This window comes from Cupressus sempervirens, chromosome 7 (assembly GCF_028749045.1).
Source record: "Cupressus sempervirens isolate cs-2001-9-10 chromosome 7, ASM2874904v1, whole genome shotgun sequence".
NCBI classification, from domain to species: Eukaryota; Viridiplantae; Streptophyta; class Pinopsida; order Cupressales; family Cupressaceae; genus Cupressus; species Cupressus sempervirens.
In genome coordinates, this window is record NC_143124.1 from 357,054,080 (window position 1) to 357,079,183 (window position 25,104).

The 25,104-nt window shown below is 36.4% G+C and overlaps 1 protein-coding gene across 1 annotated transcript in view; it reads right to left on the reverse strand.

Annotated features, from left to right (window-relative positions):
* The window catches only part of LOC149546942 (uncharacterized), a 33,061-nt gene extending 8,829 nt beyond the window's left edge, over positions 1-24,232 (reverse strand). The window contains exons 1-4 of the mRNA XM_089791442.1: positions 23,909-24,232; positions 23,687-23,809; positions 23,157-23,470; positions 22,838-22,963 (exon numbers count right to left, since the gene is read on the reverse strand). Of these exons, the coding sequence (XP_089647568.1) occupies positions 22,838-22,963; positions 23,157-23,470; positions 23,687-23,809; positions 23,909-24,052 (707 nt within the window). The 5' untranslated portion in view covers positions 24,053-24,232. The remainder of the gene's footprint in view (positions 1-22,837; positions 22,964-23,156; positions 23,471-23,686; positions 23,810-23,908) is intronic.
* Positions 24,233-25,104: the final 872 nt, after the last annotated feature.

The window sequence follows — 25,104 nt, forward strand, 5'->3', positions numbered from 1 at the left end:
TTGTTCCCATCTTTTGGAACATTTTTTCCATCTCTTTTTGGATTAGGGTTTTTCCCATGTGGTTTTCTCTATTTCTCATCTTCTTAGAGATTTGGTTGTGCTTGGGTACCTTATCAGACCTTGTTGTTGGGACCCAAATTTACTTTTAGTAGTAGTTTCTAGGTTTTTAGCTACCCCCTAGTTTATCTTAAGGGGAAGTGTTAGAGTAATAAAATATTTTCTTATAATTAAATCATATTGATTTAATTATTTATTAAGTCACTTATATAATCTTTTGCTTCTCTCTTTTTGTGATAGGTGTTTGCATGCAAGTGATTCTTGGGAGTTGTGGGGTTGATTTTTCATCAACTTTAACAAAAGTTTGTCAACCGAAATCCTTGGGGGGTCTTAACATTAGAAGGATTAGGCATTTGAATAAGGCCCTCTTCTCTAAGGTAGGCTGGAGATTGATGAACTCCTTGAGCAATTGGTGCAGTGTTATTAGGGCTAAGTATTTGAGGGATGACTCATTTCATTGTGATCTTTGGAACAATATGCTTCCCTCAGGATTAAAATTTTTTAGATTAATGTCATGCACACTTGTAGAATTTTGAAGAAAGGTACTCACTAGGTCTTAGAGAATGGGAATTACATTGACTATACCACGTTTCAACCTCTAAGAAATTATTCTACAAGGCAATGTGGTATTCAGGTTCATAACTACATCACCCTTGATAGCAGATGAAAAAAACTTCACACTCAAGACAATCCTAGGATGAGATTACTTATAGAGCTCCTAGAAAATATTCATTATAGTTGTATCCCCTACACCCTGTTGGAAGATTCTTTGGTTTAGAGACTAACTCACTTAGGATAATTCACGGTATAATCTGCATATAATTGTTCTTTTGAGAGAGGTAAAGCCCTAAGAGAGCGGATGAATGTTTAGCACCCCTTGATCCTGGAAAGCATCAATTTCTTTTGGTGGACAGCTTTACATGCAGTAATCCTCACCATTGATAACATGCAAAAGAAAGGATTTCAATTGGCCAGTCGATGTGTTCTATGCTATATTGCAATGAAATCCATTCAACCCCTCCTCATACATTGTCCCTTTTCTTTGGAGTTATGGAGGGAGATTTTCTCCATTTACAAAATTCAGTGGTGCTTCAGTGAGGACCTCCAACAATTTTTTAACTGGGTTGGACCCTCTAATCACTCATACCTCAAAGCCTTCTAGAGAGTCATTATTCCCTATGTGTCTTCCAAAATTTGGAAGGAATAGAACAACCATATATTTTGGGACAAAGTTGTGCCTAGCTCGATGGTGGTTCAACCAGAGACTAGGATCCTGAAGGAATGTAGTGAGGTCTGGCATTGAAACCACCACCCCCTCCCCCGGGGTGGGATCAATATATGAGATGGGCTAATTCTTGGGACTTAAGTCTGAAGGTGGTGAGATTTGACAATTCTAAAGTTGTTGCCAAACATAAAACAGTTTGGCAAACCCCTCCTAAAACATGGATGAAACTCAATTTTGATGGCTCATCCATTGTTGGAAGGACTACATCTTTTGGTGTTGTCCACAATAATATTGGAAAGTTGGTGGTTTCATGTGTTAGGAACTATGGAGGGGGATCAAATAATGAAGCAAAAGCTTTGGCCTTGCTATGGGGAATGAGGATAGCAAAAGCTAGAAGAATTAACAGATGGGCTATCAAGGGAGACTTTATGTCAATTATCCAAGCTATGAAGGGAGAAGACAATGTAGGTGGAAGATTAAAGCGAAAATAGAGGAAATTTGCACCTTATTGGATGGGATTCATGAAGTCCACATGGCCCACATCTATCGAGAAGGTAATAGAGTTGCAGGTGACCAAGCTAAAATAGATCACAATGTCGAAGGAATAACTGTCCACACAAATTATGGTGGAAATCAAATGTGTTCATTGCCGTACAATATGATGAAGCACAATAGGTGGCGCATTGCTATGGATCTAGGAGGGTGGGAAAACCCTTGGATTAAGGGCTATAAAATTTGAAATTTTCAAAATGATTTTGTGATTATTTCCATTTGGGGTTCCCTCACTGTAAGAATTAATTACAATGGTGAGAGGAAGATCCATGAGGATTTTTTTAGAGAATTAAAACCACCAAAAATGAGCAATGTGAACAAACATAATGGCAATTCCCTTGCGCTTCACTATATGCATAAGGGTTACATCTGACAACAGTTAATATCGATGGGAAAGGTATCATTTACACATGCTAAAATTGGAGGGAGATTTGAAATCATGATGCCTTGTGATCATATGATGGGAATTGATTGCTTCCTCATGTTCATTTTAAGCATTATATCTTTAAACTACTTTGGCTTTCAAGTTTTGTTTTGCAACAAGGGGATGACGGTGCAAACTAAGGAATTAGAGATTAAGCTCAGTGAAGCCATGGGTGCTAGCACAAAACACATTGAACCAGATGAGATTGAAGATTGTATTAGGGATAGTGAGTCAACGTGGGACTATTTGTGGGAAGGTGGATTGCTCTCATTCATGGAATGCATTGAAGGGTATGATGAGCATATTTCCTTGCAATTTGTCAACCCCTGGAATAACAAGAAGATGAACATCATGTTGGACTAACTGCCAGCCTCCCCGTTTGAGGTTTGTCACATAGCTGTGTTCTATAAGTCTAGTGGTTGTATCAGGCATTAATAGGTCGATCTTTTGGTGCAACAATAACTCTAGCTTGTAACAAGTGGTATCAGAGCTTGGTCATAGGTTCAAATTTCCTCGAGTAATGTTGGAGGGGGAAATTGTTAGACTAAACGCCAACCTTTCCCTTTAGGATTCATGACATGGCTTAATTGACTCATGTGTTCTATAAGTCTAATGGTTGTATCGGGCATCAACAGGTCAATCTTTTGGTGCAACGACAACTCTAGCTTGTAGCACATCAATGAGGTGGTCTTTGAAATGGCGAAGGAAATGATTGTAATAGTTGTGGTTTGTCTATCGAGGGCAAGAGTTGGCATAAATAGCTGAGAGTTTTAGATGAAACATGTATGAGGAAAATCTTTCATCCTAAGGAGGAACCTATTCGCATGAGTGGTAGATTCTTGAGGGAGGACCAACCCAAGCCTTGGAGCATTGTGTGCTACATTACATTCAAAGACTAGTTCAAGGTGTTGTACTATTACCACTTCCCTATTTTAAACCACTGTAGGAACCAGGACTTGATTTCCTTCCCACACCTTATTGCATTCGATGGAGGATATTATTTTTAATGCGAGAAAAAGAGGGAGGAAGGAAAACCCTTTAATATCTAGTACTAGGCCTTCATGTTTAAACTCTATAGATTATAACTTGCCCTCTACCCACTTCTTTTAATTAATCCTCTTACCACTATGACACCCCAAGTCTCTATAGACCCTAGCACTAGATCAGCCTCAAAGGTGGACAAAAATCCCTAGTTACCAAGGAAAACATCAACGTTATTGACTCTTATACTAATACTAGACATAGCAATAAAATTACCAGGAGATCTAACAAAAGGCTTAAAATGGAAAAATTTAACACACCCCCCAAACAAGATGTGAGTTCAGAAAAATGGAGACTAAAATGAAATCCACAAGGAGGAGGAACGTTACACACCCTAGCTCTAGGAGTAAGGATGTTCCTAGCCCTTCCCATGTTTCAAACACCATGGAAGCCAATGTTAGTTTGTGGTTATTGATCAAGGAAGTACTCTACATACTTCATAATTCTTTGGAGCTCGAACAAATTTTTTTGGGCCCTATTTTATCGAGATTTGGGCCGACATTTAATAATTAATTATAACCCTAAAGTGGTAAAATACTAGTATAAAAGAGCTTAAGTTTAGGGATTTTCATTATGTGTGATGCAAAAATTGCTTCTTGTGGCAGTATTGAGTTGTAAGAGATTATGGATTGTAATCAAGTTGTAATCACTAGATCATAATAATATTGGACTTCTTGTTTGGTGGATGTAGCTTAGAGATTGGGTGAACCACATTATATCTTGGTGTCTTGTGTTATTTTCTATGCAATTCAATATTTTTTGATATTGTTTATATTTGCTTGTAATTGTTATTTTTGTCTATGGTTTAATCCTAACAAGTGCTATCAAAGCGAGGTTTCTTTCTAGTTATCCTCTGCAGGAAAGTCTTACGATTGAGTGAGAATTTCACGGTTGAGTGGGAGCAATGGAAGACGAGGGTAAGATGAGAGTTCACAAGTTTAATGGGTAGAACATTCAGTTATGGAAGATGCAAATGGAGGACTATCTTTATCAGAAGGATTTATGAAAGCTGTTGGAAGGAAAAACTAAGAACTAGGGAACTATAACAAATGAGGATTAGGAGATTTTAGATAGAAATGCACTTGGAAGCATTTGATTATGCCTAGCACCATCGATGACAAGTAACATTACAAAAGCGAAGACAATGAAAGAGTTGATAGAAACCCTAGTTAAATTGTATGAAAAGCCCTCCGCTTCAAATAAGGTATTTCTTATGAAGCATTTATTTAATATGAAAATGATAGAAGGTGGACCTATTGCAAATCATTTAAATGAGTTTAATACTATTACTAGTCAATTATCTTCTGCGGGTATTAATTTTGATGAAGAAATTAGGGCTCTCTTGATTTTGTGTTCTTTACCTGAAAGCTAGAATGGCATGGTAATGGTTGTAAGTAATTTAGTTTCTAGATCAAATACCCTAAAATATAATGATGTGAGTAGTGTTATTTTGAGTGAGGAAACTCATAGGAAAACTTTAGGTGGATCTACATCAATAAGTGTTTTGAATGTACAAAATAAAGGTAGAACAACTAAAAGAGAAAATAATTTCAAAAATTATGGGAAATCAAGAAGAAAGTCAAAGGGGAAGAAGTCTCAATCTAGAGAACCAAGAGATTGCTAGTTTTGTAGGAAACCAGGGCATAAGAAGAAAGATTGTTGGACTCGAAAGAACAATGAAAGAGATAAACTAGAAGGGAACAAAGAGGCAAATGTGGTAAGTAACAAATCCGAAGAGGATTTTTTCTTCTGTCTTTAGAAGTGTTGACGATTCCTAGGTTTTAGATTATGGTGCTTCATTTTATGCTACACCTCATAGACATTATTTCATTGATTATGTCCTAGGAGATTTTAGGCTTGTTTATTCGAGGGATAATGAACCCTATCAAATTGTTGGAAAGGGAAAAGTTAAAATTAAGTTGTAGAATGAGAATCATTGAATACTACATGAGGTAAGACATGTTCCAAGGCTAAGTAGGAATTTAATTTCAATATGAAAACTAGGTGATGTGGGTTGTGTAGTTACTTTTAATGATAAAAATTTGAAGGTTTCAAAAGGTTCCCTTGTAGTAGCAAAAGATGTAAAATTAGGCACCTTATATCTTTGTATAGGTCATATTATTCCTTCTACTTTAATTGTTTTAGAGAAAAATGAATGTTCAGAAACAATTGTTGCAATTGAGAAAGGAAAACAAATAGCTGCTATAAATTCAAATATAGCATTGTGGCACAATAGACTTGGGCACATGAGTGAGAAAGGTATGAAAGTATTTCATTCAAAGCAATTTTTACCAAGTCTAAAATGTGTTAATATGGATTTCTGTGAAAGTTATGTATGGAAAACAAAAGAGTGAGTTTTGTGAAGAGTGGGAAGGAAACGAAAAGTGAGAGATTAGAGCTTGTGCATACAAATGTATGGGGATCAACTCAAGTATCTTACCTTGGTGGCTCTCATTATTATGTTACATTTATTGATGATGCAACTAGAAAAGTATGGGTTTATTACACAAAAATCCGATGTATTTCAAACTTTTAAGAAATGGAAATGCTTGGTTGAAAATGAGACTAGTAGGAAATTAAAATGTCTCAAATCTGATAATGGTGGTGAGTATTGCGGTCATGAATTTGAAGATTATTACTCCACTAATGGTATTCACAAACAGAAAATTGTTCCAAGAACTCCACAAGAAAATGGAGTCGCTGAACGCATGAACAAGACAATAATGAAGGGTATAAGGAGCATGAGGTTACATGCTAGGTTGTCGTTAAACATGAGGGAGGAGGCTATCAATACTACTATATATTTGATTAATAGAGGTCCCTCTACTCTTTTAGGTTGTGGTATTCTAGAGGAAACATGGACTGGTAAGAAAGTGAGTTATTCTTTTCTCAGAACCGTCGGTTGTGAAGCATTTGCTCATAAATATTTTGAAAATAAAACCAAGCTAGAAGCTAAGTCAAAGAAATGTTTATTTTTTAGATATGGCATTGATGAATTTGGTTATAGGCTTTGGGATTTTAAAAATCGTAAAATTGTAAGAAGCAGGGATGCCATATTCAATGAGAAAGTGTTGTACAAAGATCTGTTGCAGCAACATGAGAAGAAAGAAGATGATTATGTAGTGTTGGATGATGTTCCAACAATTCCTCATGATGTGCAACAACAAATACCACACACACCAGTGAATGTTAGACGGTTAACAAAGCTAAGTAGACCTCCAAAAATATTTTCTCTCTCTTTGTTTTATATTCTACTAACAGATGTTGGTGAACCTAAATGTTATGATGAAGATGTGCAAGTGGATAAAAAAATTTATTGGGAGTCTACAATGAAAGAAGAAATGGACTCTTTGTTGAAAAATAAGACATGAGATTTATGCAAGTTGTCTGTAGGTAAACGAGCTTTACAGAATAAATGGGTTTACAAGTTGAAAAAAGAGAATGGAGGTAAGAATAGATTTAAAGCCAGGTTAGTTGTAAAAGGATTTGCACAGAAAAAAAAAGCATTGATTTTGATGAGATATTCTCTCTTATTGTTAAAATGACTTCTATTTGCACTATTTTAAGTATTGTGGCTACTGAAGATTTGCATTTGGAGCAGCTTGATGTTAAAACAACCTTCCTTCATGGTGATTTGGATGAAGAGATATATATGGCACAGCCACAAGGATTTGAAGTCAAAGGTATGAAGAACTTAGTGTGTCAATTGAAGAAAGTTTATATGGATTGAAGCAAGCACCTCGGCAATGGTATCTGAAATTTGACAGTTTTATGCATGAGCATGGATATGGTAGGTGTCATTTAGATCATTGTGTTTACATTAAGAGGTTGGATGGTGACAACTACATTATTTGATGTTTATAAGTTGATGATATGTTTGTAGCTGGGTCTAACATGGATCACATTAAGGGGTTAAAAGAACAGTTAGCACACTTATTTACTATGAAGGATTTGGGAGCAGCAAAACAAATCCTTGGTATGAAGATTTGCAGAGATAGAAAGAATAAGAAATTGACATTATCTTAGGTTGATTATATTGTGAAGGTGTTGCAAAATTTCTCTATAGAGAATGCTAAAGTTGTTAGCACACCTTTACCTGATCATTTGAAGTTGACTAAGGAGATGTATCCCAAGACACAAGAAGTGGAGGATAAGATGTATAAGGTACCTTATGCTTCAACTGTAGGAAGCTTGATGTATGCTATGGTATGTACGAGGCCAGATATTGCACATGCAGTAGGAATCATTAGCAGGTATATGAGTCCTCTAAGAATTGAGCATTAGAATGCAGTAAAATGGATTCTCAGATATTTGAGAGGTACATCCAGTAGGTGTTTACACTTTGGAGGCTTTACTACTAATTTACAAAGATATGTTGACTCATATTTGGTAAGGGATATTGATACCAGGTGTAGTACTATAGGTTATGTATTTATTATTGGTGGGGCGATAGTGAGCTAGGTTTCTAGGTTACAGAATGTGAACACATTGTCCACTACAGCAACAGCCAAGGAGATTATATGGCTTCAGTTCTTCCTGAAAGAATTGGGACACCCTTAGAGGGATAATTACTTGTTTACAGATAGTTAGAATGTCATTCATCTTGCAAAAAATTCATCTTTGCATTCAAAGACAAAATACATTCAGTTGTGGTACTATTTCATTCAGTCAGTCTTTGATGATGAATAGTTAAAGATGGACAAGATACATATAGATGAAAATCCAACAGATATGTTTACAAAGGTAGTGACAAGGGAGAAGCTGAACTTCTCTTCAGCTTCGGTTCATCTTCTAGACTGAACAGAATAAAAGAACAATAGAGTGCAGGGTGATTTGATCCAGTAGGAGCGTCATGGAGTAGTGACATAGCTATAGTATCAATCTCCAAGTGGGAGATTGTTGAATAGTGTGGAGTCAAATTAGTCCCCAAGGGGAAGATTGTTAGTTTGTGGTGACTAATTATGGAAGTACTGTACATACTTCATAGTTCTTTGGGGCTCAGGGCATTACCCCAAACAGATTTTTTTTGGGCCCTATTTTATCAAGATTTTGTGTTGACATTTAATAATTAATTATAACCCAAAAGTGGTAAAAATACTTGTATAAAAGAGCTTAGGGTTAGGGATTTTCATTGTGTGTGATGCGAAAATTACTTCTTACGACGATATTGAGCTATAAGGGATTACGAATTATAATCAAGTTGTAATCACTAGATCATAATAATATTAAACTTGTTGTTTGGTGGGCGTAGCCCAAGGATTGGGTGAACCATGTTAAATCTTGGTGTCTTGTGTTCTCTTCTATGTGATTCAATATTTTCCAATATTGTTTATATTTTCATGTAATTGTTATTTTTGTCTATGGTTTAATCCTAATAGCCAACCCATCCCTGGATAAGAGCTTGGGGGGAGATATTACCTCCCCTATGAAGGAAGCTGCTAAGGGTGGGGGAAAGAAGGGGCATCAAAAACATGGTCAGGACTAAAGAAAAGCTAGGTTTGGCAAGTTGGAGAAATCCATGCATGACCCAATCGACAAGTAGGAGGCCATGTGCCATAAAATTGGAAACCTTGTTGAGCTCGCTATGAATGTCATAAATTTTGTGGCCACCACTCTATACTTTCTGCAGGTGAATGAGGAGAAGGAAGCGAGGAAAGAGAGTGAGACCACCCACTCCCTCTACAACTTATTGGTGGACGATTAGCTTAGGACTCTACAGGAAAAATACATCAAGGAGAAGGAGGACAAACCAACCATGAAGGATATCAATGGGCGAGGGACCTAGAGGAGAAAGAGAGGAACTAGCCCTTGTGCCTTTGTTTCTTTTATCTTTTGTAATGTTATGGTTAATTGTGAACTTCATGCCCATTGTCACATTTTTTATCATAGTAGATATTAAAGGTATTAATAACAGTGCTTCTAATTTATGTTGTTGGGTTACTTTTTGGTACAGTATGTATTTTATGGGTAGTTTGGTTGATACTAATACTAAGAAGTGCCTTGTTATGTTGTTAATTATTAAGATGTTTTTGATGTACATAAAAGGTATTGGTTAGATAGTAGAGGGGTAACTACTGTTTGTTCTCCGACCTTTTGTACTACAAGGTCAACCCTCGTTTCTTGGTTGTTATCTAATATACCAAAAATAATTAACGAAGAAAATATTATAAGCTTAAGGTAGGAAAAAAATGATTTTATTCCTTGCCAAGTTTGTTACAAAAATGCCTTTATAGATATAGAGGTCTTTAAATAATCCAAAAAACTTCATTTATTAAAATTTATAGTCAAAACATGTGATGCATGTGATTGCAAGTTGCCACCATATACAATGCACCAATTGCACCAGTCATAAATTGAAATGACAAAAAGTAGTGATTAATGGTAGTTAGAAATGATCTATGAATAGCCTTTGGACGGTGACAAGATTTTTTTTTAATGTATTTTGTTGACTGTCGAGTTTGTTTGGAAGAAATTAATTATCTACCAAAACTTCCCCCTAATTTATGTAGTTAAGTACATCAAGATTTACAATATTCATTGTCTCTTAAAAATTCAAATTGTTCTTGATGCAGGAGCATCCAAAGGTATAAGGGCAATCCTGTGTCACCAAAAAAAATGTACTTAGACTTAGTTTCTGTTTCATGTGTTTTCATTTTTGGATACCCATTTGGGTCAAATAAAGGTTTCAACTCTCACAGTTCCACTATCAGTGTGTTTGAAAATTCTGAAAAAATAGGAGCATGAAATTCGGCCATCATTTTGGTGACCTAGAAGGTGTGAATTGGCCAGATGAATGTAATTGTGATTTAGAGCATTCCAGAAAAAGAATTAGGTCAAAAGGCCCCACAGTTTGAAAGTTATTGTAGTTTTTCGGATTTTGGGGACCTCCTAAGAATGCTTCGAAGTCAGGTTAGGGGCATTAAATGACCTCAAAAAGGGCCAAAAAATGGGGAACGAGAAAAGCTAGTCCATAGGGCTATAGAGCGCTTTGAGAGCTTTTCGAAAATGTAAACAGTTTGTCAATCGGAGCTATGGTTCAAAAGTTATGCCTCCCGAAAGTTCAATTACCATTTCTGGATTCCTCTAGATTTGCACCGACTTTTAACGCAACTTCTAGAACCTTCTATTTGGTTGGTGGATGCCTACTAGCACTTTCTGGAATGTACTCCTAGTTCTTAACCCTCCGGGGTCTATTTAAGGAGATTTATGGCATTGTAAAAGGTAGTTCGGAGTGGAGTTTGAGAGGAGGTGCTGAAAGGAGAAATTATCTCCAGATTTATGCTATTGTAAGCCCTTAGGGCATGTTATGAAGTTTATTTTCTCTGTACTGTTTGTACTAGCTTATTTTTTCAGTTAATATAATTTCCCTTTTCTGTTGTGTCCATTATGTTCTTGGGTTGTGTCCCCATCAAGTGGTATCAGAGCGGGTTTTCTTGAGTGTGTAGACAGAGCGCCGACTGTGAGGCAGTTTGCACCAGGACTGTGTGGTTGTGGGTTCGAGTTAGAAGATGCCTCCATGAAGAGAGCGTGGTGGAAGGGCCAGAGCTATTAATCCTAAGGAGGTTAGAGCCCTCCAAAGGCAAGTGCAGGCATTGCAAGAGGAGCTCCGTAGAGGATCAAATGTTGCCGCTGGTGACAACAGTGAGGATGATAATAAAGAAGAAGTAATGGGACCAGAAGAGGAATTTGACGGAGAAGTTCTGAATCATGCAGAGGAAAGGCTTTTTAGGGCCATTACTAAGTTTGGAAAAGACCCACAATTGAAGTGGGTGTATTTTCAGGAAATCTGAAACCAGATGAGTTGATCGATTGGATCAATGAACTGGAAGAATACTTTGAGTATGAGGATATCAGGGACCTAGATAGGTTTAAGTTTGCAAAGGCCAAACTGAAAGGCCATGCCAAAATCTGGTGGTAAGAGGTTCAATTAGAAAGAAATAGAAGAGGAAAGGAGAAGATCACAAGATGGGATCGCATGGTGGACAAATTGAAGAAGCAGTTCATTCCTGTGGACTACGAGCTAGATCTGTTTAAAAAGATGCATGCATTAAAGCAAGAAGGAAGATCAGTCCAAGAATATACAGAGGAGTTTTACTGACTCTTGATTAGAGTGGGACATGCAGAAGCAAATAAGGAGAAGGTTGCTCATTATATCAGTGGGTTGCGACCTAGCATCCAGGAGGAATTAAGTCTGGTAAGAATGACCAATGTTGAAGAGGCATACCAGTTTTCCCTACGAGTTGAAGAGAAGCTGAATAAGAGGTTTGAAGGAAGACAAAGAGGGCGCGGTCAAGGAGGAAGGGGAAGCGGTAGATCATCTGGAGGCCGCAATGAAACTCAAAAGAAAAATGAAGATGAGGGTACTAGCAGGAACCAGAGGAATGAGGGTTTCAACCGCTCCTGCGATCAAGACTTTGGAGATCAGAAAGGAAGAGGTAGGGGACGTGGACAAGGAAGAGGAGGCTTCCGTGGTACCTATTTACATTGCAATGAAGAAGGTCATCGTGCCTTTGAATGCCCTCAACGACAAGGAAGGACATATAGGAGACCTGAGAGCCAAGCTAGGGTTGCTCATGTGGATGAGGATGCACAATCATCACATTCAGAGGATGCAGAAAGAGGAGAGACCTTGGCAAATGAAAGAGTCCTACTAAGTTGTGAGAATGAACCAGGACAATGGAGGAGTTTATTCCGTACCAGATGCAAGTGTGAGGATAAATGTTGTGATGTGATCATTGATGGTGGTAGCACTGATAACTTGGTATCAGAAGAGATGGTCTCTAAGCTGAAGCTCAAGAGGGAGAAACATCCCCAGCCCTATCGGATTTCTTGGGTAAAAGATGATCATAAGGTCCTGGTAAGTGAACAATGTTTAGTAAAATTCAAAATTGGGAGTTACCATGATGAAGTTCTTTGTGATGTTATTTCGATGGATGTTTGCCATCTATTATTGGGTAGACCATGGCAGTTTGATAGACATGCAATACATGATGGACATGCAAACACATACTCTCTGGCAAAGGATGGAGTTCGCCACAAATTGAAGCCCATAAAATAGGAAGGTGAAAAGGTATGTAGCAGTACTAGGATTTGTCTTGTTGATGGAAGGAAGTTTTTAGATGGCATGAAACATCAACATATGTGCTATGCTTTGATTCCTAGGAAAGATAAAGAAGGTAGTAGTGAAATACCATTTGAAGTTTCAGATTTACTAGGGGAATTTGGAGATATTATCTCTGATAATGTTCCAGATGGATTGCCACCAGTAAGGCAAATTAGTCATCAGATATATCTGATTCCAGGAGCTAGTTTTCCTAACAAGGCTGCTCACAGGATGACTCCTACTGAAACAGAGGAGCTAAATAGACAGGTTCAGGAGTTGTTGAGGAAGGGCTTGATTCAAGAGAGCCTGAGTCCATGTGCAGTACCTGCAGTACTTGCACCAAAGAAGGATGGAGAGTGGAGGATGTGTACAGATTCTTGAGCTATAAATAGGATAACCATCAAGTACCGGTTTCCTTTGCCAAGGATGGATGATCTTATGGACTGCTTGAGTGGAGCTCAGTACTTCACAAAGATAGATCTGAAGAGTGGTTATCATCAGATACGGATTCGATAAGGAGATGAGTGGGAAACAACCTTCAAGACCAAGGAGGGTCTTTATGAGTGGTTAGTCATGCCTTTTGGATTAACGAATGCCCCAAGCACCTTCATGCGGCTCATGAATGAGGTACTTAAGAAGTTCTTGGGAAAATTTGTTATTGTCTATTTGGATAATATTTTAATTTTTAGCAAGACTTTGGGAGAACATTTACTGCATATTCGTAGTGTCCTTGAAAGGCTAAGGGAAGAGAAACTGTTAATTAATCTAAAGAAGTGTGTCTTTACAAAAAGGGAGTTAGTCTATTTGGGGTTTTTTATATCACCCGAAGGTCTCAAAATGGATCCAGAGAAGGTAAAAGCCATCTTGGAATGGCCTACTCCAAGGTCTGCTACTGAGGTAAGATCATTTCATGGTCTAGTTAGTTTTTATAGGAAGTTTATTAAGAATTTCAGTGGCATATGTGCACCCCTAACTGATACAATAAGAGGGGATAGAAAAGAGTTCAAATGGACTGCAGCAGCTGCGAGAAGTTTTGAATTGCTGAAAAAGAAGGTGACTGAACAGCCTGTGTTGGCACTTCTAGATTTTAGAAAAGTGTTCCAGGTGGATTGTGATGCTAGTGGTAGCGCTATTGGGGCTGTATTAAGCCAAGAAGGTAAGCCTATTGCATATTTTAGTAAAAAATTGAATGATGCAAAGAAGAAGTATTATGTTTATGATCAAGAGTTCTATGCAATAGTCCAGGCCTTAAAGAAATGGAGGCATTATTTATTGCCAAAGGAATTTTTTTTGTATACTGATAATCAGGCATTACAGTACCTAAATAGCCAAGGTAAATTGAATCAGAGGCATATGAAGTGGGTAGAATTCTTGCAGAGTTATACATTTGTGTTGAAGCATAGAAGTGGAAAATCTAACAGGGTTGCAGATGCACTAAGTAGGAGACAATCACTGCTTATAGTAATGTAGGTTGAAGTAGTTGGGTTTGATGAACTCAATAATTTGTACCCCGAGGATCCTGATTTTGCTGAAGCATGGAAAGCTTGTAAAGAGTCTATTGCTGTAGATAGAACCAAGTGGTTAGACTATTTGATTCAGGATGGCATGTTGTTCAAAGGTAGTCAATTGTGCATTCTAAGGAGTTCCATGAGGGAAAATTTGATTAAGGAGAAACACAGTGGAGGGATGGCAGGACATTTTGGTAGAGATAAGACCATTGCCATTCTTAGAGAACATTATTTTTGGCCTCAAATTTTACAGGATGTGAAGAAGTTTGTACAGAGTTGCCAGGTTTGTCAAGTTGCCAAGGGGTTTAGTCACAATACTGGCCTATATAAGCCATTGCCTGTTCCATCAAAGCCATGGGAGGACAAAAGTATGGATTTTGTTCTTGGATTGCCAAGGACACAAAGGGGTAATGACTCAGTATTTTTGGTGGTTGATAGGTTCTCCAAAATGGCACATTTCATTCCATGCCACAAAACTCATGATGCTGTCCATATTGCAGACTTGTTTTTCAAAGAGGTGGGAAGACTACATGGTCTTCCAAGGAGCATAGTTTCTGACAGAGATACTAAATTTGTTGGGTATTTCTAGAGGACATTGTGGAAGAAGTTGATAACAGACCTAAAATTCAGTTCCACACATCACCCACAAACTGATGGCCAAACAGAAGTGGTAAATAAAAGTTTGGGCAATTTGCTGATATGTTTAGTTGGGGATAAGCCAAAGGGATAGGATTTGATTCTACCACAAGCAGAGTTTGCTTACAATAACTCTATAAACAGGAGTACTGGAAAATCACCATTCCAAATTGTATATGGGAATAGCCCAAGGACTGCACCAGAATTGAGGAAGATAGAGCAAGGGGAGAGGACAAGTGCTGAAGCGGAAGAATTTGCTGAACATATCAAGCATCTACATGAGGAGGTTCAAGCACACATTACCAAGATGAATCAAGAGTATAAAGCTAGGGCTGACCAAAGGAGAAGACATAAGGAATTCCAAGTAGGGGATCTAGTCATGGTGCACTTACGAAAAGAAAGATTTCCAGCCGGTACTTACAATAAACTGAAAATGAAGAAATTTGGCCCTTGCAAAATTTTGAAGAAACATGACTCAGGAAATGCATATGAAGTGGAGCTGCCAGATGGTATTCACATTTCTCCCATTTTCAACATTGCAGATTTAACAGAGTATCATGATGATGGTGCAGATGATGAGCTGGTGTTAGAGCCATGTCTAATTCCTGCTTCTAAGAAGGAGGAGATAGAAGAGATTTTAGATCATCGTGTGGGTAGGAGTACCAGAAACAGGCAGTATGAAGAGTATTTGGTCAAATGGAAAGGACGACCGATCGAGGACTCAACTTGGATTTCAGCAGCTGAGGTTTCCCATTTGGGATTTCCTCTACCATCCATAAAGTGACAGGGTCACTTTTCAATCTACCCTGCGTGTCTGATGCAGGAGCATCCAGAGGTATAAGGGCAATCCTGTGTCACCAAAAAAAATGTACTTAGACTTAGTTTCTGTTTCATGTGTTTTCATTTTTGGATACCCATTTGGGTCAAATAAAGGTTCCAACTCTCACAGTTCCACTATCAGTGTGCTTGAAAATCCCGAAAAAAATAGGAGCATGCAATTTGGCCATCATTTTGGTGACCTAGAAGGTGTGAATTGTCCAGATGAATGTAATTGTGATTTAGAGCATTCCAGAAAAAGAATCAGGTCAAAAGGCCCTATGGTTTGAAAGTTATTGCAGTTTTTTGGGTTTTGGAGACCTCCTAAGAATGCTTCGAAGTCAGGTTAGGGGCATTAAATGACCTCGAAAAGGGCTGAAAAAAGGGGACGAGTGAAGCTAGTCCATAGGGCTATAGAGCGCTTTGAGAGCTTTTCGAAAATGTAAACGGTTCGTCAATCGGAGTTACGGTTCAAAAGTTATGCCTCCGGGAAGTTCAATTACCGTTTTTGGATTCTTCTAGATTTGCACCGACTTCTAACGCAGCTTTTGGAACCTTCTATTTGGTCGGTGGATGCCTACTAGCACTTTCTAGAATGTACTCCTAGTCCTTAACCCTCCGGGGTCTATTTAAGGAGATTTCTGGCATTGTAAAAGGCAGTTCGGGGTGGAGTTTGAGAGGAGGTGCTGAAAGGAGAAATTATCTCCAAATTTATGCTATTGTAAGCCCTTAGGGCATGTTCTGAAGTTTATTTTCTCTGTACTGTTTGTACTAGCTTATTTTCTCAGTTAATATAATTTCCCTTTTCTGTTGTGTCCATTCTGTTCTTAGGTTGTGTCCCCATCAGTTCTTGTGGTAGTGCCTTTTTAAATATATCTATCAATTGATATTCAGATCTGAAATGCTAAAAACAGATTTCTCCATTGTTAACCAATTCTTGAATGAAGTTATATCTAGTATCAATGTGCTTTGTCCTCTTGTGAAAAACATGATTCTTTGATAGTGCAATGGTGGAGTTCTTATCACAATAGATTGTAGTTGACTCATTTCACTCATGCATTAGATCTTTCAAAACTCTTCACATCCATACTACTTGACATGTTGTTGATGTTCTCACTATATATTTCACTTATGCTGATGAGGTTGCCACCATAGATTGCTTCTTTTATGCTCATGCCACAACACCTATTTCAAGATAAAATGCATATCCATGTGTACTCTTTCTATCATCAATACTTCCTACAAAGTCACTGTTATTATATCCAACCAACTAAAAATCAATTGAGGTTAAATATATTATGTCATAATTGATAGTCCGTACAATGCACCTCAATATCCTGTTTCTTGCTTATCAATATGAGTTCTTAGGTGAATCCATAAATCTAGCTATTACACTCACTGCATACATAAAATCTGGTGTAGTTGTTGTGAGATACATATCAAACTACCAACAAGTTTTCTAAATATAGTCATATCAAAATTTATCTCATCATCTTTTCCACTCAGTTTTGTGCCTATTGGCATAGGTGTAGAAACTGGTCTAGAATTTACCATTCTAAAGCTTCTCAAAACATCATTAGCATATTTGCTTTGATAAATTAAAATACCTTTATCATTTTGTGTAACTACTTCAATGCCAAGAAAATATTTCATCAAACCCGAATTTGTCATCTCAAATTCCTTCTTCTTTGTTGGTTTGAACATTTCAATAGAAAGATTACCTATAAATATCAAATCATCAACATACAAGCAAACAATCAAAATTCTACCTTCCTTGTTGATTTCGGTGTATAATATTGGCTCACTAGTGCTTCTATGAGTCCATTTCCAATCATGTATTTGTCAATTCTGCTATACCATGCCCTTGGTGCTCGCTTTAACCCGTAGAATGCCTTCTTCAATTTGTAAACCTTTCCTTCATGTCCTTTTGTACTACGAGGTCAGCCCCCTGTTTCTTGGTTGTTATCTAATATACCAAAAACAATTAACGAAGAAAATATTATAAGCTTAAGGCAAGAAAAAAATGATTTTATTCCTTGCCAAGTTTGTAACAAAAATGCCTTTATAGATATAGAGGTCTTCGAATAATCCAGAACCTTCATTTATTAAAATTTACAGTTAAAACATGTGATGCATGTGATTGCAAGTTGCCACCATATACAATGCACCAATTGCACCAGTTATAAATTGAAATGAAAAAAAGCAGTGATTAATGGTAGTTAGAGATGGTCTATGAATAGCCTTTGGATGATGACAAGATTTTGTTTTGATGTATTTTGTTGACTGTCGAGTTTGTTTGGAACAAATTAATTATCTACCAACACTTCCCCGTAATTTCTATTGTTAAGTACATCAAGATTTACAATTCATTGTCTCTTAAAAATTCAAATTGTTCTTGTGATCACACTTTAGCTACTATTCTTGAATTATATTTGTTAACTTCTCCATTTTCCTTATACTTGGTTTTATAAGCCCATTTTACACCAATGCAATCCCTATCCTTAGGAAAATCAACTAGTTCCCATGTATCAATTTTCTTAATTTAATCGTTCATTGCATTAAATCATTATTCTTCCTTAATTACATCCTCAAAATATACAGGATCTTGAGCAAAGAGAGAAAACATTGATTGTGAATTGTTCCTATCCTCTTGATTATAAATATCTTGCAAACTTCTAATCTTATTGTTTCTATGCCTTGATCTCAATTGTGCAATTGTAAAATATGAGTCATTAATTACTTGTGGATTTGAAAAATCATCTCTCATCTGCCATTTGTGTGTTATCTCCTTGTGAGATTCTCGATAGATTTCCTCTTTTCTCATTTAATTGATCATCTTGATGTTCTTAATCTTTTCCTTCTTGCTCATCACATGATATTATTGGAGTACCTGCAATTAACTTATCTATACTTCCATCCCAAGATTCTTCCTCTTAGAATATAACATCTCAACTTATAATTACTTTCTTAGTTATATGATTAAACAACTTGTAAGCCTTAGATTGTTCATCATAACCAATAAATATGCATTTTTCACTTTTATCATCTAATTTACACCCGAACTTGGAATTTTTTCCATTTGTCTTCTTTCACAAGTTGCGAGTTCTTTTGTTGGAAAGAGGATATGGGCCACATATAGCTTCATCCAATTAGTCAAGAGGAACAACTTTAACTCTAAATGATAGGATAAGTTAGTGGTTTTTCCTCGTCTATTATGGCTATGGGATTGACAATCTCCTCAATATTAATAGACTCTAGCATTATGTTGGGATGTTAATCCCAAGGATTCCCAAGGATGTTGTGTAGGTTGAGGAGGATGAGACAACTTTAAGATTGCTTGGGGTTCCATTGGGTGAGGACCCTATGTCTACCTATACTAGTGACTTAGAGACTAGCTCTAATTTTGATTTTGGTTTCTATTCACATTTGTAGAGGGAAGTCATAAATTTTGGCATATACTATTTACAGACATTAAATTAATTTTCATTATTATGATATTTTATTATGGAGTCGATCTTAAGTTCTATGTTATTATTTATTATTTACTTTTTATTACTTTAGTTGGACTTCTCTTTATGTCATTTTAGTTTTATGCATGCTAATTGGAGCCTTGGACAATTTCACCACATGTGACATATATTTTTACAATTAAAGTACCTAGTATTTGAGTATTGTTAACGTAAATTTGCTATGTATTGAGCTCCTAAATGTTTATGATGTCTGTTTTTATCAATGTTATCATATACACACATGTGAATTCTCTCTAAATATAAAAATTCAACTTTTTTTTGTTTGTTTTCCGTAAGGTCTTACCCCCTAAATTTTAGCTTTGGCTCATACTTGTACCATGAATACATCCTCATCCCATAAAATTTTGTTGTTCTCCACAATTTGTGGAGCATAAGTTTAATGCAAAGGCATAAGAATTGACATAATGTTCATCTTGGTCACACTGTTCACTGACTGGTGTCTTCTTCTTCCATCATGAACTATGTGACATTAATGACAACTTGAATGTGTCCTAGGAGTAACAAAGATAATAATAAAGGGTAAGCATTTCTCCTAATGAAAAATGTGAATGACACACCCCAAAGAAACCTAGTAAGCCTAAGCCCCTTGTAATAAATAAGGAAAAATTACAAAGGATCATTTCTATTGATATAGCACACCTAAAAGGTACAAACTCAAAGGGATGAAAAAGAGAAAGGAAAGTTACGAAAACCTATAAACATTGAGGGCAAGTACCTACTCACCAATAAGCTTCCTCAAACATCTTGATTTGGCTTTTTTAGCAAGGCTCTACAAAATTCTTATAAGTAAGATCCACAATAGATACATCAATTCCTAATTCAACTATTTTTAAATGTTATCCTCCACCTTAAGCGAATATCCATTGAGAAACTTCACAATAGTCCATATTAATGAGCCAAAGAGAAAAGATGAGAAGAATTGATAAAACATGTTGAAAAATAAAAATAAGCTTTCCCAAGAAATTATGAAATTATGAATAGGTAACAAACAAGAAAAATGACTAATAGATGGGGAAATTGAATTATCTCACCCAAAATGAGATCATTATAATATAATTAATCATTTATGAAGAAGGCTTGAAATATAAATATGAGGATTTCAAGAAAAAAAATGATACAATCTACTAGACTTCGCAATTCAAATTATTGCCACCTTAAAAATGAAAAAGTTGAAATAAACATTTATAAATAAGTCCAAAGAAATAATTTTGATGTTCTATAAAATAGTTGTGAAAAATAGTACAGCTTGAACAAAAGTTATTCAAATGAATACTAATGCAAAAATGATTCTAAATAAGGGACGCAATGCATCAAAGTTCCTGCCTAAAGCTAGTATGTAAGGAAATTAAACACATATAGGTGGAAATGGAAATAAAGAAAGAGACAAGATATGGAGGGAGATTTTAAATGTGCACTGAAGGATATCTAATTGTATAGAAAGAGTGAGAGGTGAGAGAATGTTTAGGCATATAATTGTTCTAATACTAGAAAGTGTACTTTGATGTACAATGTATATACTAAAGAGGTTAAGAAGATATTAGTGTAAATGACAATTATTTTAATTTTATAAATGGGAGATATTTATTTTATTTTATATCTTATTGACTTCATTAGAACAGTAATTGTGATATTCACATTATTTAATGATTATACTAATTAACAATAAAAATAAATATTTCTAGATTGAAATATATTTTTATTTTATTGTATATCAAATTAAATCATATTGTAAAGCAAAAGTATTTCTATTGCTTTTTTTTAAATATAAAGCCAAATAAAATCACATTATACAATAAAAAATAATTTTATTGTAACTTTAAATTTATGTTAAAAGATAAAATAAAATTAATGTTATATCTAATTTTTTTCTATATATTATATATAGAATTAATTCTTTAATGGTTTCTAATATTCATAAGTTTCTTATTTGTCTATTTTTATTAATCATTTTATTAAAAGAGTTTATCTTTTTTAAGAAAACCTAATTAATAACTTTCGAGTATTAGAATGATCTTTTTATTTAATTCTAGGTACCTTTACTATATTGCAAATTATCAAGGCATTTATATCAATGTTGTTGAATTCATTTTTTTAAGCTCATAACGATTTTTTTAATTAAAATTAAATTAAATCCATTAGCATTTGACATCAACACGGAGACATTATCATCATTTTCCCAGACATTTTGACTCTTAAGTGCTTACTCATGGGCATATTGTCACGTGTTGCTTCTAACTCTCTCTTGTGCTTCTTGTGCTTCTAACTCTCTCTTTGTTGTGCTTCCAATTTTTACCATGTTGCGAACATACAAATGAAAAGCTCATGTGAGAAGATAGCAGGTAGAAAAGAAGTGTTGTGTGACGAAAACAGAAGCCGACTAAGCGATGAAAAAGTGGTTCTGAGAATATGGACTTGAAACAAGTTGGAGTCTTCAACACAGCTTGTGGCAAACAGACAGTGCATAGCAGGCAAAACTTTAATATCAGAAGACGAGAATTCTGCAGAGCATGGGGAAGTAATTAGGAATGGAAAAGTTGGTCGATTATCTCAGGAAATATCAGTGTTTGGAATGGTGGAAGAAGTAGTGGATTTGATCTTGAGATGTGGGGAACATGTCCGCGATCTACTAGTAGTTTTCTACGTGAATCAGGTGTGGAGTTTGAAAAAAAAAAAATGATTTACAGTGTGTGTTCTAGTTCCAAATACGTGAATGTGTGTCACATTTTGAATTTATCAAAATCTTTAGCTTTTTCTCATAATCGCTGCGAACCATTTATAGTTTAATCATTTCAATGGTTTTATTGTAAAAAGATTTGTTTTTAATTTTTGTTTTCTCTACTTTTTATAATCTGGGACAGAATCAATCTCCCATCTATTGAGCGTATGCCCTTACCCTTGCCTCTGTAGGCAGGCATTTAAACTGGGTATGTAGTGGTATTTGATCAATCCGAGATGGATTTGATTCTGTGGGGGCCAACCATGGAGCGCCTGTGGACACAAAGGCATGAGCTTCCATGGTTGATACAAATAATATGGGGATTCGCGTATAAACCAGTCCTGCAATCTTCTGTTCTACTTGTCCACAAATACTATCAACTGCCCCAAGCCCAATCTTCCATTGCCTACGATGGGGCTGCTCTCTCCATTGTGCATGTACATATTTACATGGTGTGTGGCATTAGGGTCAGATGATATGCTAATGGATATATGAATGCCATGGAATTGGGGTGTTGTACAGACGAGCGGGGGGGTTGCATTTGTGTTGCAACTCAGTGCTGTCAGGAAGTCGTTCTGAAAAGATTGATGCCACAAATTGTGTTGCTCAAAATTTTATGTGGTTTCAAGGTGTACACATACTATTCCTGCACAGATCATAAAATAAATGGATGAATTGAAATTTGTGAATCTTAGTTTGATAATTTAGTTTTGATTTAATATGTCTAAAAAAAATGGCAATGATCAAACATGGTAAATTAAATATCTGTCTTAAAATTCACTTCATTGTCGAATGGGCGGCCACATTTAAGCGCAGAGTATTTTCTAGAAAAACTAGTATATGTCAAGAAAAATTGAAACTGATTGCAATCGAAGTTGCGGACAGTTGCTAATGTGGTCAAGTCCAGCGACTAAGTTTTTTGGACAGCCTTCCAGCTGCTATAGAGCATTGCTTATAGAAAGAGCTTGTGAAATAACTATGATTTTACTCAAGTGAGTCTGGCTGAGGTGTTCATGAAATTTGGCTTACGGTTCACAAATGGATGGAATCTGGCTGTTTAAATGAGGTATTTTAAAGGGCTTCACAGTGATTTCTTTATAATTTTAATTCCATAATGAGAGTTGGGCCTTAAACGATTTTTATCTATTTACCTCTTAAAATTTGAAAGTGATTCACGGCCAAGGAAAGGAAAGGAGGTTTTATAGTCCACGACAGTGATATGGGACTACCTTGTACTCTTTTTTGAGAGGCGCTTGGCGCTACAAACAAGGCGTACATACCCTACCCCCAGTGAGATTTGAACTTGTGACCTCTCTTTCAAGAGTACAAGTTTTCCACCACTAGGCCAACTCAGGCTGCAAAAGGATAAAAGGATGAAATATATAAATTTGTAAATGCATTTCAGACCGTTTTGTCTTTAGCATTTCGATAAAATAGAAATATAACGATAAAAGATGTTGAGATTACAAATAACAAGAAAAATAGGTTAAATATGATATGAAAGAAATCCTAATTAACAAAAGGTGGGTTTAAAATTGTATTTCGCACCTCTGCATCCTTTTAGTTTTGGTCTGTGAACAACATTGGATGGCTCCCTCCACTACCACAGCAATAGACTCGTTTATCTGGGGTTTCATCTCATCTTTTGCACGAGGAATTTCCTTGAGCTTCCGGACTACTTTTGCCAATTCATTCATAGACTTAAGAAGGTCTAAACGCTCCACTTTGTTTTTCTCCATGGTATTCAGGCTCTTGAGAACCGCAGCAACCAGCAACAAACAGAGGCCAGCCCAGTGAACAGTTCCAGCTGCCTCTAACACCTTTATAGCTGTCGAGTGTTCATCTCCAGAAAATTGCGAAATCTGTTCAACCCATGTCATACATTATTCAAGGTATGGACATTGCATTATAATGATTAAATGATGTCCTGATCTAAGCAACAAATCACTTGATCTATTCTTCACCAAAGATCTCAGCAAAATGATAATGTAGACATGAAACGCTAGAATAAAGAGAGGAAGGCAGAAGAGATTAATATCATACTTGACACGTGCAAAATGGTTATTGAAAATTATTACCTCTTTGACAAGTATTTCGACATTCTCTGAGACGCCTTCGGAGATTTCAGCAGCGGCAGATGCGTTGTCCGAAGCTGAATGCAGTCGATGTCCTTTTGATTTCCCCTTTTTCGAGGTTCCATTCTGCAATGGAAGATTGACAAGAAATAACGTTTACTATGTTCAATAACAAAATAATGGAAAGTTTCTATTTGTATAATACAAAATAGATGGGATTTATACCTGATTAAGGCTCAACAGCTTGTCAATATCGACAATTAATTGATCAAGATCAAAGTTTGGCTCGTCATGTTTAGTGTTGATAATCTGCTCAATAAGTTGAGGAATGGTCGATGAAAACGGAGCAGATGGCTGTGAAGAAGCCATGTGAAGTGCCCACCAAAAGCAAAGATAGATGAAAATGAGAGTCACAGAGCAACTGGCCGGGGATGAGAAATTGAGAGCGCAAATGATTGCTGAAAATACAGTGCTGAGCACATTAAATGCTGCTGGGTGAAGCTGCTTTGTACCTTCCACTAAAGCGCGTTGGACCCCCCCATCTTCGCGTTAGTTTAGCGGCTACCTGGCAGTTTCAAGGGAGATGAATTAAGAAGTGTCTTTAACTATCTTCTTTATTAGCGAAAATGTTGTTTTGATAGCCATTGACAATGACAGCCTAATAGGAAGTTCCCCTGTGCGCATCATTTCAGTCTTCGCTGTCGACCGGAAGCTTCCGAGAAAGGTCATTTCACATGGCTCATCAGGAAAAAAGCTGAAACAAGACAAGCTGAGCACGAGAGAATTATTGTACCCCTTGGCACATCGTCTATTTTTGTGGCTGGATTAAATACGTCGAGGATTCATTGAAAATACGCCGAAAGATAAACCACGCGTTACACGGTAAAAGCTGATTGGGGAAAAGCTGAAAGAAAAACATGGTGCCCACTCCAATTGTACGGTCCACCTATTCTTCCTTCAATTTTCCACTCAGTGTCGACCCCAATTGTACGGTCTAGCTATTCTTCCTTCAATTTTCCACTCAGTGTCGACATCACTGCCATTCAAATCCTCGATTGAGTCTAGTTTCCCACTTCATTTCCTTTATTTCTTATTGTAGTATTTTTTCCTTATTGGAAAAGTTATGGATAATAAATATAATTGGTATATTTTATTAATAAGTTGTGGAAAAAAATATTGTGATGGAGGATTTTCTATTTATAAAATTATATATATGATATTGCTAAGAGTATTCAATTGTGTATTTTTTGAGTCAAATTCATTCAATCATATTTCATAAGTAGTGGTTCACAAGGCCTCGTCTCCCATGAGAGTTGAATGGAACAATTACCATTCATTTCAACAAGGACTTTGAGAAGGTCACCCAACCCACTTCATTTATCTACTTAATATGGTAGCGCATATTTGGGCTGAACCTCTCC